The sequence below is a fragment of the Prionailurus bengalensis genome, chromosome D3 (assembly GCF_016509475.1).
Source record: "Prionailurus bengalensis isolate Pbe53 chromosome D3, Fcat_Pben_1.1_paternal_pri, whole genome shotgun sequence".
Taxonomy (NCBI): Eukaryota; Metazoa; Chordata; class Mammalia; order Carnivora; family Felidae; genus Prionailurus; species Prionailurus bengalensis.
Genome location: NC_057356.1, coordinates 15,764,182 through 15,780,281, shown reverse-complemented (window position 1 = coordinate 15,780,281; position 16,100 = coordinate 15,764,182). Strand labels below are relative to the sequence as shown.

Sequence of the window (16,100 nt, the reverse complement as noted above, 5' to 3'; positions counted from 1 at the left end):
AGCTCCCCAAAGGCAAGGCTTTGAGATACACTTTCTGTGTAGTGCATGGTAATGCATGTTTGGGCTGTGAAGTCAGACAGATGTGGCTTAAAAGTCCAGCCCAGTGACATGCTGAACTCTGTGACCTTGGGCAGAGGAGCACACCTCTTGGCTGCTTTGTCATCTGCAGAGAGGGGATAGTAATACACCTGCACAATAGGGCTGCTGAGAGAACTGAGATCTGCCTGCAGAGCAGTTGGTAATGCCGTGATCACTATGCACACGGTAGGGACTTAATAAATATTTGACAGATAAGCAGACAGAGGAGTCTGCAATCCATTGCACCATTTTCATTGCCCTGAAGCAGTGGGTCTTAATGTGGGGGAGTGGTGAAGAGGGTAGACATGATTTTGCCCCCAGGGGACATTTGTTAACGCCTAGAGACATTTTTGGTTGTCACAACTCCAGGGTGGGGCGCTACTTGTATCGAGTGGGTAGAGGCCGGGGATGCTCCCAGACGCCTTGCAATGCACAGGTCAGTCCTTCACTACAAAGAATTATTCGTCCTCAAAGGTCAGTAGTGCCAAGGTCGAGAAACCCTGCCCTGGAATCAAAAGCTTCTGTCTTTGTGCCCCAAATCTTCCGGTTGAAAAGTGCTAACTAGCAAAAGAGAAAAACATGGGTTTGTAATTCTTTGGAATTGACACAGGGGAAGAAGATGCCGAGGTTTTAGGAAGCCACGGTGTTCTTTGGAGGGTTGATGAGCCCCTGTTATACCACGCAATGATGAGTTCATGCCTCGGGTCAGGAGACAACAGGTGCTTCTCTGGGAAATAGCTCCTTGAGTTTTGGGGGAAACGCGTCCCCTGAGCCCGGGCTGAGATGTTGTTGCACGCGCTCATTGAGAGCTACAGACAGATTTTATCAGGCTTTGCAAACTATTTGACATTAGAGCGTCTGGCTCGGTGAGGAATGGAATGGCTCAGTCCCAGCGGATTTGCCACTTAGCTCTAAAGCAACACGTCTGCTTTCTGTTATTTCTTTGCGTCAGATAGCGCCGCTGGCTCCAGGCTCTGTGTCCCTTTCAGGAGGACAAAGAACGAGCTCAGCAGCCTCCGATGCGTTGTTGGCTCTTTGAGCCGTTGGCTTGAACTGAAAAGCAAGCAAGGCAGATGAGCCAGAGGAGGGACTACTTACACGTGAGCCTCGGGTAGCGAGGATGAGATGATGCAGCTGTGCACGGGGGTGAATGGGCGAAGTACAACTCCAGCGCCCATCTTCCTAACCTTGGCTTGGTCGTATTTGCTGAAGGAGAAGCGGAAAGAGAAACAGAGTGAGCAGTGAGCAGCCGTTTTAAACACCTCCTTCTCTTGCCAGTGGTTATTTGGCACATATGATCGGCACCTACTATGGGCCGGCTCGAGAGATGAGGCTTCTAGAAGCAGCCCGTGAACAGATCATAGGAAAACCCCTGCTCTTGTGGAGCGCATATTCTGGTGGAGGAGCAAAGAGAATAAACAAGATAAGTAGGGAAAGGGTATGGTATATTAATATAGATCAGGGGTGGGACATGTTTTCTTCTTTTTTTAAAAAAAATTTTTTTTAATGTTTATTTATTTTTGAGACAGAGGGAGACAGAGCATGAGTGGGGGAAGGGCAGAGAGAGAGGGAGACACAGAATCCGAAGCAGGCTCCAGGCTCTGAGCCGTCAGCACAGAGCCCGATACGGGACTCGAACCCACGAACCATGAGATCATGACCTGAGCTGAAGTTGGACGCTTCACCGACCGAGCCACCCAGGCGCCCTGGGACATGTTTTCTTAAATAGGGCCAAATATTTATGACTTTGTCAGACATGTGGTCTGTGTCACAACTACTTAGTAGAATGAAAGCAGCCATTGACATATGTAAACAGTATGCAGATGGCAGTGTTCCAATAAAACTTTATCTATAAAGCCTGCCTTAGGGCTGGATGTGGCCGCTGGGCTAGAGCTTGCTAACCCTCCCTCCCCTGCGGGGCTAAACATTGAGACGTGCTGTGAGGGATAAAAAACAGAGAAGAGGGTTCAGAAGGGCTGGGAATTAAAATTTTAAATAGGGTGATGAAGGAAGGTTTGACATTTGATATCTGCAGAGCATAGGGGAGTGAACCATTCAATGATGTCTTGGGGCAGCCCATTTTAGACAGAAGAAACAGCAGGTACAAATGTCCTGCGGTGGGATTGTGTTTCAGAGACGGCAGGGAGGGGAAGGGGAGGAGCGGGGGAGAGAATAGGGGCCTTGCAGCTAGTCTTGCAGGGGACTTGGGCCTTTTCTCTAAATGAGAAGGAGAGTAAAGGATTTTGAGCCAAAAGAAGATGTGTCTGACTTGTGTTCAGAAAGGATCCTTCTGGCTGCTATTTTGAGAGTGATCTGTGGAGGGGGGCGGGTGGAGGGCAAGGCCAGAGGCAAGGAGACCAGTTAGGGGTATTGCATAATTCCAGCCTGAGAGAGGAAGGTGACTTCAGCCTGGCCATGGGGATGATGAGAAGTGGAAATGAAGGCATGAGACACAGCCAAGGAACTGCCTGGAGTTAGTGTTTCCTGTTTCTGGTCCTTTCCTTAAAGAGGCTTCATCCAGCTCTACAGACTGCTGACTAATTGGTTGGTTGAACCAGCCATGAAGTGTGGGGGATCTCAAACTTTAGAAGCGGGCACAAGTGTGCCCCTAAAGATGAGCCACAACCAGGCATACCTCTGCGGCCACCAGGCTGGCTGCTATGGGAAACCAGAGCTTCATGCCCTGCCCCCACAGAGAATATGGAAGCTTCCTCCCAAGCCAGACACCATCTGGGGATAGGGGAGGAGGGGGCTTGCTTAGAGAAGGGAGAAATAGCCCAGACAGGCAGTTCATCTTTGAAACCACTGGACATTTACCTGAGAAAGGCTCTTTCAAAAGGAAACATTAAATTACATTTAATACCATATTAGATTTTTTTTCTCCACCATCATAGAGCAAATTATTTCATTTATGTAAAATACTTTTTTTTTTCTAGCAAGGCTGAGTCATAGGTTTTTATTTCTTTTTGCCTGTGACCAAATCTAGCCAATAGACACATTTTAACAAGCCTGTGTGTGTGTGTGTGTGTGTGTGTGTGTGTGTGTGTGCAAGTGTGTGTATGTCTGAATCAATTGTGTTTTAACATTGGGAAATTTCACATTAAAATGGAAACGTTTTGGCTCTGAAAACTTGCAGGTTGTTGCCACTCTGGGTCCCTGTTCTGGCTGGCAAGAGTCAGGTGGCACCCAAGATCAAGGTTGCTGCTTGCTTTACCCTCAGTGTGGGCTTCTCAGTGGGTTGCCTGCTTTTTGCTCCTTGTCTGCCTTATTGCTTCCCAGGACGTGCAAGTTCCCTTAGAGCCTTTCAGTTTCTGAGCCTCAGTCTAAGTCCCTCCATTGATTCGAATCATTGACGGGTTCCCTGGTTTATTCACTTCTACCCGGATTTATTGAACATCTCTTTGCTGGAGGCTTGTGGACACAGCAATGAACGAGACAGACCTAGACTCTCCCCTCTGAAGCTTAGAGTCTAGGGACAGAAATGGGCTTGACCAAACACGCAGTTGTGATAAGGCTGAGTAGGAAGAGTATATGGTTCTTTGACAGCACAAAATAGGGAGTTGGGCTGAGACAGAGCCAGGGAATACTCGTTGGAGGAAGTTGTGGCCATTTAGAACCACATACCCCAAGTTCTTTGACTCTCTTCCAAGGCAGAGATGGCCGTACGTATCCTTCCCCTGGAATCTTGGTTTTGTGAGTGGTTGAGCTAACAGAACATGTCAAAAAGAAATGGGTGTGATGCCGTTTCTGGGCTCAGGCTCTAGGAACCGCAGCTTTTCCTTCTCATGTCTCAGGATGCTCACTGTTAGCACCCAGCCGTGGCCACGCTGTGAGGAAGCTGACAGCCCATGAAGAGATTCATAGGGAGAGGAGCCATGGCTGCTGGGTCTCAACCCCGGCTGGGCACAGCTGACAGCCAGCTCTAAGTTGTGGCCTATGTGGATGCACCATGTTGGAAATGGACTCTTCAAGCTGCCGCGGTTAGTCATGGTAGAGATAGTCCTTCCCCCCACTTGCCCAGATCAAGCAGCAGATTTGTCAGCAAAATAAGTGTTTGTTGTCTTGAGTTCTTTTCTTTTTTTAATTTTTTAAAATGTTTTTACTTATTTTGAAAGAGAGAGAGAGAGGAAGAGAGAAGGAGTGTGCAAGCAGGGAAGGGCAGAGAGAGAGGGAGAGAAAGAATCCTGAGCAGGCTTTGAGCATCAGCACAAGCCCGACATGAGGCTCAGACTCACAGACCATGAGATCAAGACCTGAGCTGAAATCAAGAGTCAGAGGCTTAACCCATTGAGCCATCCAGGCACCCCTGTTGTCTTGAGTTGTTAAGTTTGGGAATGGTTGTTCACAGCAGCAGTAACTGGAACAAAAGTAAACAATCAGAAGGTTGAATGGGAATTAGGTAGGTGAATGGGATGGGGGAAAGCCCTCCTCTGGGGGACATATCATGAGGGGGAAGGTAGGGGAGTATGTGCGGCTGCGGCTGAGGGAGAAAGACAGGACTGGCCCATCCAGAGTCTTGTAGCCCCCTGCCCAGACTTTGATCTTTATCCTGTGAGGAATGGCAGCCATCTGAGGGTTTTAAGCTGAGAGCAATTTATGTCTTGAAAAAATCCCTCTGGTTTAGTGTGTGTGGTGGGTGGGGGAATGAGGCGGAAGGGGGCAGAGGAGGTGGAGTGGGGACACACGTTAGGAATTTACTTACTCCTGAGAATTCGAGGACAACCCTGGGGTCACAGAGTTAACTAAAAAAATAGGACCGGAATCCAGGTCCCCTGATTTCCACTTGCATGAGCTCTTGATTCAGCCCTAGAGCTGAGGAAACCACAAATACATCGGCTTGCCCAGTTTTACTGGCTCAGTCATGTCCTCCAGTGGTTTAGATTACATAGAAATTAACCCAACTGTTACAGTCCTTAATCTCTGGTTTTCTGTCGCCTCTCAACCACAATAACAAGACAATTCTACCCGTTGTTTTTTTCACCTTTTCAGCTGAATTTGCAACTGAAAAACGAGGTCATTGAGCACAGTGGGAAAGACTGCTAGCAGGCAGAAATCTTTCGGGACGTGCTTGATTTCCTTTTTCCCTTTGCCTACTTTGTCAGACTTAAAACTTTTGTCTGAAAGAACTGATCCTATGGTCTTGGATCCAGGGAGGGGAGGGGGGAATAATCTCTCCTGCTTTTATAATGCCCAAGATCAAATACCTCGTTAAAAAAGTATTTTAAACGAACACTTGTCTTTTTGATACTCCTGTGATTGGAATTATATTTATAGCACCTGGCTCTTAGATGAGAGATGCTTTCTAGCCTGCCTGGAAATTAAGATTTTTAGCCATAAATCTGAGGATTTTAGGTAATTGAGGCCCACAGAGATCAAAGTCACCTTATTGCATAATAATAGCTAGCAGTTACTGAGCGAGTCTCCTTTACCAGGCTCTGTTCTAAGCAGTTTCATTCAGTCCTGAATAACCAGCCTGGGAGTTTGGTACCATTCGTAAGGGTGAAGGAGGCTCAGAGAGGTACGGTGACTTACCCAAAGTTAAATAGTTGTATGAGGGAGTCCTGTGCTCTTAACCACTACCCTGTACTGGTATGGAGAATCCCAGTGCTATTTTATAACCCCTGCTTCCCCACCTGCATTTGATGGCTACACTGCAGTCATGGCCTCCAGTTTTATTTTAATAACCAGACTTGTGCAGCTCATAGAATCCACCAGATAAGACACAGCGAGACCAATGTCTGTGAGAAGGATGATCTCATGCATATTTAAACTTATTAAACTTTAAATAAACCATGTCTTGCACACTGAAACATGGATGGTAGAAGAGAGAATTGTGTTCTATGACCATGGATTAAAACCCCATCCAAACAAGGGAGACGTGGCAACAGAACTATTTAAATAGCTGCAGGAGAATCTTTAATAGACTCCTTTCCCCTTTCCCCAGTGCCTGTTCCTGTGCCCATTCATCTGAGTGCAGCTTGTTAAAAAAAAAAAAAAAAAAAAGCCATGAGTTCATTCCTTCTCTGTCAGGGAAAGCCTGCCAGCTGGCTAGTATCACTGGGAGTACCAGACTCTAAGCACCATCAGGCTCAGGGAAGGTAGACTTTGCACTAAACTCTTGGAACCCTCGTGGAAAGAGTAAGAACCCCCTTACTCGTTGAGTAACCTTCTGTCTATCATGTGCCCCTATCCCGTGAGGATCCTTCATTGGTAGCCCGGTGGGTGGCTGGATGCGGGTGGCTCAGGCCATGACTTGCTTGCTTTTTTTTTTTTTTTTTTTTTTCCACTCTGAAGATAATGTTGCTGACTTTGTCAAAAGGTGACACCATCAACACCTTCCTTTTTCAGCCCTGGCCTTCCTAATCAGAAATGCTGGCCACCGGCAGTTCTGGTGGGCTGATACTGCTGTGTCTAACCATGTCTCTTTCTATTCAGCATTAAAAATCCTGCTCACGAATCATACTTCTGGGGATTCTATACAGTCTGTCTTTTCACCCCCTAACCAGGAGGGGATGGACATTGTGAGACAATAGAAGCCGTATCTACTGGTCTCTGCCCCTGGCTTCTGGGACAGAGCTCCTAAAATCCTTGTCATTTCCTAAGTGGCAGTAGCACTAGGAAGATATTTTGTTCTAATATTTGGTCTTAGACTCTGGTTCTTGACACAGAACTTCTAAATCCTTTGGAATTTCCTGCGTGGTCGGAATGTCTTTTGTTCTAATGAGGCAACTCTTGGTGGGCTCCTGGATAGTTTCAGGATGAGGCTGGTCGCCAGAAAGACCAAGCCATCTCCTTTAGAAGCCTGGAACTTTCAGCCCCACTCCCCATCCTGCTGGCAATTGAGTTAATGATAGATCATGACTACATGGTGAGGCCGCCATAAAAATCCCAAAAGTTCTGGCTTGGTGAGTACATCCGCATTACAGGAAGGTGGCACTCCTCAACTCCAGGGGGACAGAAGCTCTTGATTTGGATCACTTCCAGGCCTCACCCTCTTTATTGATTTACCTCTCCGTCTGGCCGTTCACCTGCATCCTTTATTATATAAGTAATTGGTAAATGTAAGTCAGTGTTTCTCTGAGTTCTGTGAGCCACTCTATGAAGTGATCACACCCGAGGAGGGGGGTCATGGGAACCCTGATTTATAGCCAGTCAGAAGTACAGGTGACAGCATGGGGCTTGCGATGTGGGGACAGTCTTGTGGGACCGAGCCCTTAACCTGGGGGATCTGATGCTACTTCCTGGTAGATAGCGTCAGAATTGGGTTGGATGGTAGGATACCCAGCTGGTGTCACGGAGAATTGCTTGGTGTGGGCAGAAACCCCACACATCTGGTGTCAGAAGTGTTGTGAGTGTGGTCATGGCATCACAGTAAAGGGGAAACATGGCAGGAGTGTTTTTCCTTCACGTGCATCCTCATGGTGCTTTGTTTCAGTGCTCCTACCGAATGTGGTAGGGACTGTCCCTTAATCCTTTTCATATCTCAATGCCCCCAGAGGCCCTGCACGTAGTAGGTCTTCAATATATAATGATTGGTTGTGCAGTGAGAAGGGGCCTGGATCAAAGTAGCCTTCTCACCACCAAACTTACTTTCCAATGGCCAAGATGAAGGTCCAAGAATATCTTGCACCAAGGGGCCATTGATTCCTCACTGAAGATCTTGGAGGGAAACAGAGAAATGGATTTACGTCTCACACTATGAAGCAGAACCTCATGAAAATCTCCATTAGATGTCTCTGTTCTCGAGGGTCCTGGGTGGCTCAGTTGGTTAAGTGTCCAACTTCGGCTCAGGTAGTGATCTCACATGGATTCGAGCCCTGCTTTGGGCTCTGTGCTGACAGCTCAGAGCCTGGAACCTGCTTCGCATCTCTGTCTCCTCTCTCTCTGCCCCTCCCTGTTCATGCTCTGTGTCTCTTTCCAAAAAATAAACATAAAAAAAATTTATAGACATCTCTGTTCTCTCCTAGTGGTGGCTGCCTTTTCTCTTTTCTGTCCTCTAAAAGGTCCCTTCTGCTCACAGTCTTGGTGAGTCTTCTGGATGTCTCCATTCTGCCTCTTAGGTGAAGCACTTCTGCTCTTTCTCTGTATCTACATACTCCCTTAAATACTCCCTGCTCCCCTTAAAAAGACTTCTCTTTGGGATGCCCCCTCCTTAAAAGGCATGGCATGGGGATGATAAATCTTAAATATTTTATCTCATTTTAGAATGGATAAGTGAGTTACTAAATGAATGCACAAATGGCAGGCTAGCTTATTTGGATCGACCCTTAGGGTAAAAATAATCAAGAACATTGAACAAAATAGCAAAAAAAAAAAAGGAAAAAAAGCAAAGAGCTGACACCAAGCGGGAATCTTTGAGCCAAAATGAAAGCCAGAGATGTAAGCAAGCATGGGTGCTAACTTGGTGTTAACGACATTTACCAATTTAGAAAAGGTTAACTTTTCCTTCTAAAATAGCACGCAAGGGGATGCCTGGGTGGCTCAGTCGGTTGAGCATAGGACTCTTGATTACAGTTCAGGTTTATGATCCTAGGGTTTTGGGTGGAGCCCTCTGTGGGGCTCCGTGCCCAGTGTGGAGCCTGCCTAAGATTCTCTCTCCCCTGCTCACTCTCTTTCTCCCTCTCTAAAGTAAAGTAAAAGTAAAATAAAATAAAATAAAATAAAATAAAATAAAATAAAATAAAATAAAATAAAATAAAAAATTTAATTAAAAAAAAAAAAGCACACAGGGCAAGGAGGAGAGAAACCATAGCCCAGGGTCTGCACAAATGAGGCATCAAAGAAAAGGCCCTTCTTACAATAAGCTGGGATTCCCAAGGGCTGCACTTTCAGGAAAGAGTATCTACAAATGTACCAGCCTCTCATAGTCTTGCACTCGGGGTTTGTATCTATCACCTGGAACCTTGAGCTTTAAGGAGATCCCCGACCATTAGCATTCTGGGAAGTGAAACAAGCCAGATGCAGAAAAGTCACACATTGTAGGATTTCACTGATAGGACCCTTGTTTTTGAGAAGCACATATTGGTACTTCTCTGAGTTAACACTGCAAAGAACATAATTTGGGACATGTTGCAGAGGAGAGGGGGTATCTGCTGTGGATTCTGTTTGCTCTTTAGCCTGCAACCTGGCAATTTGGGTCCCTGAAGCCCTAGCACAGTGGCTCTCAACCTCGGCTCCACGTTGGAATCATCTTGGGGAACTTTAAATGTTCATTTATTTTTGAGAGAGAAAGAGACAGACAGAGCACGAGCAGGGGAGGGGCTGAGAGAGAGGGAGACACAGAATCCGAAGCAGGCTCCAGGCTCTGAGCCGTCAGCACAGAGCCCAACATGGGGCTTGAACTCACAAGCCGTGAGATCATGACCTGAGCTAAAGCCAGGCGTTCAACCAACTGAGCCACCCAGCACCCCCATTTCGGGTAACTTTAAAAAATACTTTGTCCAGGTAAAACCCCCAGAGATTCTGACATAATTGGTGTGGGAAGCACCCTGGGCATTGCTATTTTGTGCTCTCTCACTGCATCCTTGAGATGTGGTGAGCTTAGGGTCCTCCTACTCTGCCATCTTTCCCTGGGCACTGGTATTTTAAAAACTGCCCAGGCAATTCTAATGTGTAGCCAAGGTTGAGACCACTACTGCTCTAATAGGACAATGGCTCCGGGGGCAGTCCATTTCTACCACATATTTCCTTTCTGCCTGCCTCAGCACCTCCTTTCCATCCTGATTTGTGCCTCATTCAGTCTGCACAAGCTATGTATCCCAGGAGTCTGTCCATGCAGAATGGCACAGCCTAGGAATTTTGGTGTCACTCAAAAATTGGGACTCAAGGATGCTTTCTAACTTAGGACCTTAGTCACGGGGGAACTAGGTGAGCACTTCTAAACTTTTGTCCTAACCTGTAAAAAGGGGGTAATAATAGCACCTATGTAAGGAATGTTTTGAAATTTAGATGAGAAGATATGCATAAAGCACATAGTAGACACTCATAATTATTGTTGTGGTTGTCACTGTCATCATCACTGTTGCTATTATCAATGTGAATGGACATTTCATAATGGGCCAGTCTGTTGATGGTCCTCTCCCAACCAGAGAAAGACCTTTTTTAATGGAAGGAGGGGGCTACTGTATTCAACAAACCAACAAACATTTCTTGTGCACCTGTTTTGGGTAGACACTGAGCTAGGATTTGGGGATGCAGCTGAAGGCCTAGAATAGAGATATTGACGTGGGTTAAGGTGAACCAGCACACAAACACCTTACCAGAACCCTGAGTCCAAATGAGGTCTGGAGGGGGTTGGGCTGAAATCCAGGAAGTGTCAGGAAAGGGTAGCATTTAAGCTGGGCTTTAATGATAAGTAGAACTTCAGTTGGAAGAAGATGTGGGGAAGGGTATTTAAGGCCCAAGGAACAGCATGGGGAAAGCCCTAGAGGTAAGGGCAAGCCTGGTAAAGAGAGGGAAAGAGGCATATTTGGGGACCAGCAAGAGTTCTCGTATAGCTCTTGGCATCAGACGTGCGGACAGGTATCTGTGGTAGAAGATGCTCCATTGGGTACCAGAAGGTGAGGCTGACAGGTAGGTTGGAGCGGACTAAAAGAAACGGTCAGACGCCACACCCCAAGATGGGGCTTCCAGTCTGAGACGGCTGCCATCCCTCAGCCCAACCAGGTGGTGTTCACTCTGCGTGGCCCTTCCCCGGACTGTGGACACTGTAGCTACCGCCATCTACTTACGTCAAAAGAATATCACCATAGTGGACTTCTGAGATCTTTTTGGCTGGCTGGAATTTATGTCTTTCTTCCTCTTTCAGTTTCTGAAGGTACTGTTGCTTCTTTTTCAAGGCACTCTCCTCCTGCAACATGCTAAAGTAGCCGCGGCCTGTCTTCACCAACCGAATCAGCATGCTGGAGATGGGGGGTGGGAGGAAGAGGGAGGGAGAGACATCAACAGAGTTGAACCGACCATTAAGATGATGCTGTATTGTCCTGGGACTAAGCATCTCTGAAGGGCACTCTCCTACCTGCAGGGCAGGAGCCTTCTTGCATTTGGCACTCTGGGGTCAGATGGACCTGACCTTGAATATTTAACCTCTCTGGTCTCAGTTCCTTCCTCACTCCACAATTCAACAAATATTTATCGAGCACCTACTATGTGCCAGGTACTCTGTTAGGAGCTATGAAATGGGCATAATAATCTGCACCCTACAGGATCAGATACCTTCATGCATGGAAAGGGGCTTGTCCATGATAATCAGTAGCAGATCAGTACTGTAAGGCCCAGGCCCCTTGGCCAAGGCTGCCTTCTCTCAGATTTGCCTAAGTGCTCACCTTTGCTTCACATTTTCCTATGGCTGCAGAAGTGGAGTGAATAAGGTCTACGGGGGCTTGTTGTGTTAGATGACATAAGTTGAGACTTCATGATTCTTTTCTTGCTGACTCAGCCACTGGTTTCTGATCAGACGTCTTGATACTGGCCAAGACATTCTGCGCCTGATGGTCCACACAACTCCCCCGACTTTGCCACTTGTCACCTTGGGGTTGGAACTCGGCAGCACTGTGCTGGAGAAGGAGTGGACACATCTCTCGGTCTGTCCCCCTGTCTTCTGACTCTCTGGGAAGTTGTCAGGCACCATGTTGAACCACCGCCATGTTTCCCCAGGCATGAAGATTGGTTCTGAGATTCAGTTTTATTCTTAAAATCCCTGTTGAACGCCAGGTCACGATCTCGCGGTCCGTGAGTTCGAGCCCTGCGTCAGGCTCTGGGCTGATGGCTCGGAGCCTGGAGCCTGTTTCCGATTCTGTGTCTCCCTCTCTCTCTGCCCCTCCCCCGTTCATGCTCTGTCTCTCTCTGTCCCAAAAATAAATAAAAACGTTGAAAAAAAAATTAAAAAAAAAAATAAATAAAATCCCTGTTGAACAACCAATGTGTACTAGGGATTGTGCTGACCATTGGGGACACAGTGATGAACAGGACCCTGGGTCTCTAAGAGTACATGGAAAGTCAGTGATGACGCAGAAAGATGGCGGTGGGAAGGACTCTGAGCTTTGTAGGAAGAGGGCACCGAATTCAGACCAGGGGGTAGTTGGAGACATCTTCTGGATGAAGTGACATCTCCTTTCCTTTTTTCTGAGTACCTCTTTCCCTCTCCTGTCTTTCCCTTGCTCTCAGTTTTGGATGGGAATATTCTCAGCAAGCTATCATGGTTAGATTCTGATGTGACCAATTAATCCTTGTTCCTTTTCTAGGAAGAATTAAGGTATTACTGAGGGCATTTTCTTTTCAGCAGTGAACTCTTGTATTGTCCACTGGGAAAATGCTGGGAGGCAGGAGGTGGGGCTTTTCCAGTATTTTTCAAATTGCATCTCACAGTGATAACTTTTCATTCATTTATTTCTCTGGTGGGCATTGTCTGGAAACCTGCTAGCCTAGACACCTGTGAGGAGACTGAAGTTACAGAAAGCAATAAGACAAGGCATCTGCCCCCAGAGAGTTCATAGTATCATAGAGGAAGCACACCCAGAAACATACACTCTGAACACTCCAGTGCAAAGAGCTACAGGAACCTAGAGAAATCTAAGAAGGCTTCCTGGAGGAAGTGACATTTGGGATAAGTAGGAATTTACCAGTAGGAAACATGGGAAATGGCATACGAGTGGATGGAATAGCAGTTGTAAATGTAAAGAGGTGTGTTAGGGACTAAATATTGGTGTCCCCTTCAAATTTACGTGTTGAAATCCTATCCCCCACCCCCAGCATGATAGTATCAGAAGGTAGGGTTTGGGGGAGGTAATTAGGATTAAATGAGGTCAGAAGGGAGGAGCCCTCATGAAAGGGATTCTTAGTATCCTTATTAGAGTCATGGGAAAGCTTGCTTCCTCTCTCTACTGCCCACCCTGTGAGGATACAATAAGAAGCCAGCAGCCTACAACCCGGAAGAGGATCCTCGCCAGGACCTGACCATGTGTGCACTTGATCTCAGACTTCCAGCCTCCAGAACTGTGGGAAATAAATTTCTGTTGTTTACAAGCCACGTAGCCTATGGTAGTTTGTTATAGCAGCTGGAATGGACTAGGACAGGTGAGTCTGAAGATGGCCCGTTTAGGAAAGTACAAGAATCTTTAAAAAGCTGGAGCACAGAAGGAATGTGGGAGAGTGGCCAGAGCTAAAGCTGGCAACACTGGCAGGGAACAGGTGGTGCAGGGCCTTGGGGTCTGGACGGAAGTGAGCCCCGATCTGGGAGTTGCTAGAAATAGAACTTCTAGAAATGCTTCAGGAATCTGCAAATGTTTGAGTTTTCATGAACAGTTTTCTAAGCTAATAACAATACAGAACCCACAGAACATCCTGTTATACACCAGATCAATTCCATTTATACAAGCGTTTCCTGCCATTTCTCTCGCATTGACCAGTTGTGCAGTGCACAACTTTTCACATCTCAGCGTGTTTGTGGGTGTGTCTGCCAGTCACTGCCAGCCAGATGGCAGTTGTATTGTGTTTGTTATCACCTACACACTCAAACTTGGTTGTTACTCCTAACAGCCTGATCGTACAACAGCCCCCTGAATGTTTTAGATCACAAAACCACTGGATCATGAGCTGTAGTCTGAAACATCTTTCTTCTTTCTTTCTTTTCTTCCTTTCTTCCTTTCTTCCTTTCTTTCTTTCTTGACATTTCCTTATAATCAAGACAGTGCCAATATCAAAATTTGCAGACTGGGGGTCGGCAGCTAGGAAGAGACTCTTGGAGACAGTAGCAAAGCATCCTTTTAAGAAATGCTGCATCCAGAATGGTTGACTCGGAGTGGAACCGTGTGATTCAGAAGAGCTGGGCTCTAAATGTGAAGACGTTTGACGAAAACCTTAAGCAATGTATTTTCTCTTATAGTTTCCCCTTTTATGCAAACAGAGAGCAATCTATAAAAAATTGTCTAGGACAGTTAAGAAGAGCTTTTAAAAATCAGGACACCCTATTTTTAGGAAGTAAAAATTCTAAAGGATAAGCAAGCGTTGTCTTAATTTAATTGACAGTGTTTTTATTTCACTCTGTTTTAAGTGTTGTGTCTTAGCTTCAATGGCAGCTGAGACGAAATAATGGTATTTGAGTTTCTTATAAATATGTCAGTGTCAGGTCATCAGTGATCTTCTTCTGAACTTAGACCCTGCTTCTTAGCTCCTGTCAACTCTTCTGAGTGTCTACACTACATGTCACATGTCCAACCCAGCCAGCCGATTGCAGGCAGGGATCGGGCATTATCTGCCCAGTTCATATTCTTGTCACAGCAAAATGATCTCTCAGTTTCCTCTTAGACAAAATTTCCCAAAGTGAAACCACATTACAGATAAATTTGGCCCTGAATTGTCAGTTCTAGGTGCTTTTGCCAGGCTTTTATTTATTTACTTACTTTAAAAAATACTTTTTAATGTTTGTTTACTTTTGAGAGAGTGAGGAAGCAGGGGAGGGGCAGAGAGAGGGGGACAGGGGATCCGAAGCAGGCTCCGTGCTGACAACAGAGAGCCCGATGCGGGGCTTCGAACTCACAAACGGTGAGGTCCTGACTTGAGCCAAATGCTTAACCAACTGAGCCACCCAGACGTCTGCCCCACCTGGCTTTTATTTTTAAGTGTAGGAATGCGAGCTGGTTGATAGGATGTGGAATTCGTGTTTGAAACAACAGAGTGCTTCTGTTTTGCTTTCGAGCTTCTCTGAATCCACTCATCAAAGAGTGTCCTCAGGTTGCAAGATTACCCGGTGAAGAGAAAACTGTTACCATTGGCAACCCCTTAATTTCACAAATGACGGTTTTCTTGCTGTAGCACAAACAACAAATGCAGAGCTGACCTGGGGACTGAGGCTCATGTGGCAGCAACCGCTGTTGTGTTACTTCTCAGAGACCCCTCGCGCAAAATTTGGTTCGGAGGTTGAAACTGACCCCACAGATGCACCAAAACTGTGTTGAAGCGACTTAATACTCATGTGATGAGGCTTTCTGGGCAGAGCAGGAAAGGCTCCCAAACAGGTCTGATATCATGGAAGGTTCACTGCTTAGGGTTCTGTCATGGTCAGGGAGTGGGGCTGGGGTGAGCGGTCCCTGGTCTGTGGCTTGAGCTTCCCTCCGGCGCCTGGACTTTCTTATTAGCTTGCCCAGACGTGGACAGAAGAGCAAGAAGTGGGGGGCGCTTGAAAGCTGTCAACGGTCACACGTCAAAAATGGAGTCAGATTCCTTATTTGCATTCATTCACACCCAACTCGCTGCATCATTATCAACCATTCGACAAAAATGTATCGAGTGCTTTGCCGGGTGCCTGCCAGGCTCTATTCTAGGTGCTGAGGTAACAGCAGCAAACAAAAGAGCCACAAAATTCCTGCCCTCATGAAGCTCATATTCCAGGGGGAGTGGAGACAGACAAGCACAACGAAGTAAACTGTAGGCAGTATGCTAAGTGCTGTGGAGGAACATAAAGTGGGGGCATGAGGAGAGTGACTGCCAGGGGTGGGGAGGTTTGATCCACGAAAGGTTTTGCTGAGAAGGTGTCATGCCGGTTTCTGGGGGAAGAGTGTTTCAAGTAAAGGGAATATAGCATATGCAAAGGCCCTGGGCAAGTCCAGTTAGATTAAGAAAGTTTAATTTTCATTGGATAAAATGTGATATTGCACCATCCATGTGTGCTACTGGTATATTGTATTTGCTTTAAATTAAAAAAAAATTTTTTTTTATTTATTTTTGAGAGAGAGGGTGGTGGAAGGGGCAGAGAGAGAGAGAGGAAGACACAAGCTCCGAAGCAGGCTCCAGGCTCTGAGCTGGCAGCACAGAGCCTAGTGTGGGGCTCGAACTCACGGACCTTGAGATCACGACCTGAGCTGAAGTCGGACGCTTAACCGACTAAGCCACCCAGGCGCCCCTGTATTTGCTTTAGATATTGGTGTTCTCTTTAAGATTTATGGCAGAATGGTCTTGCTCTAAAAAAAGGAAGGAAGGAAAGAGGTGGGGGGGGGGGGGGGGGGAGAAGGAGGGAAGGAAGGAAA

At 46.5% G+C, this 16,100-nt stretch overlaps 1 protein-coding gene across 1 annotated transcript in view; it reads right to left on the bottom strand.

Annotated features, from left to right (window-relative positions):
* Positions 1-16,100, bottom strand: part of CCDC60 (coiled-coil domain containing 60) — a 163,212-nt gene that overhangs the window by 43,333 nt on the left and 103,779 nt on the right. The window contains exons 3-4 of the mRNA XM_043557728.1: positions 10,809-10,979; positions 1,177-1,284 (exon numbers count right to left, since the gene is read on the bottom strand). Of these exons, the coding sequence (XP_043413663.1) occupies positions 1,177-1,284; positions 10,809-10,979 (279 nt within the window). The remainder of the gene's footprint in view (positions 1-1,176; positions 1,285-10,808; positions 10,980-16,100) is intronic.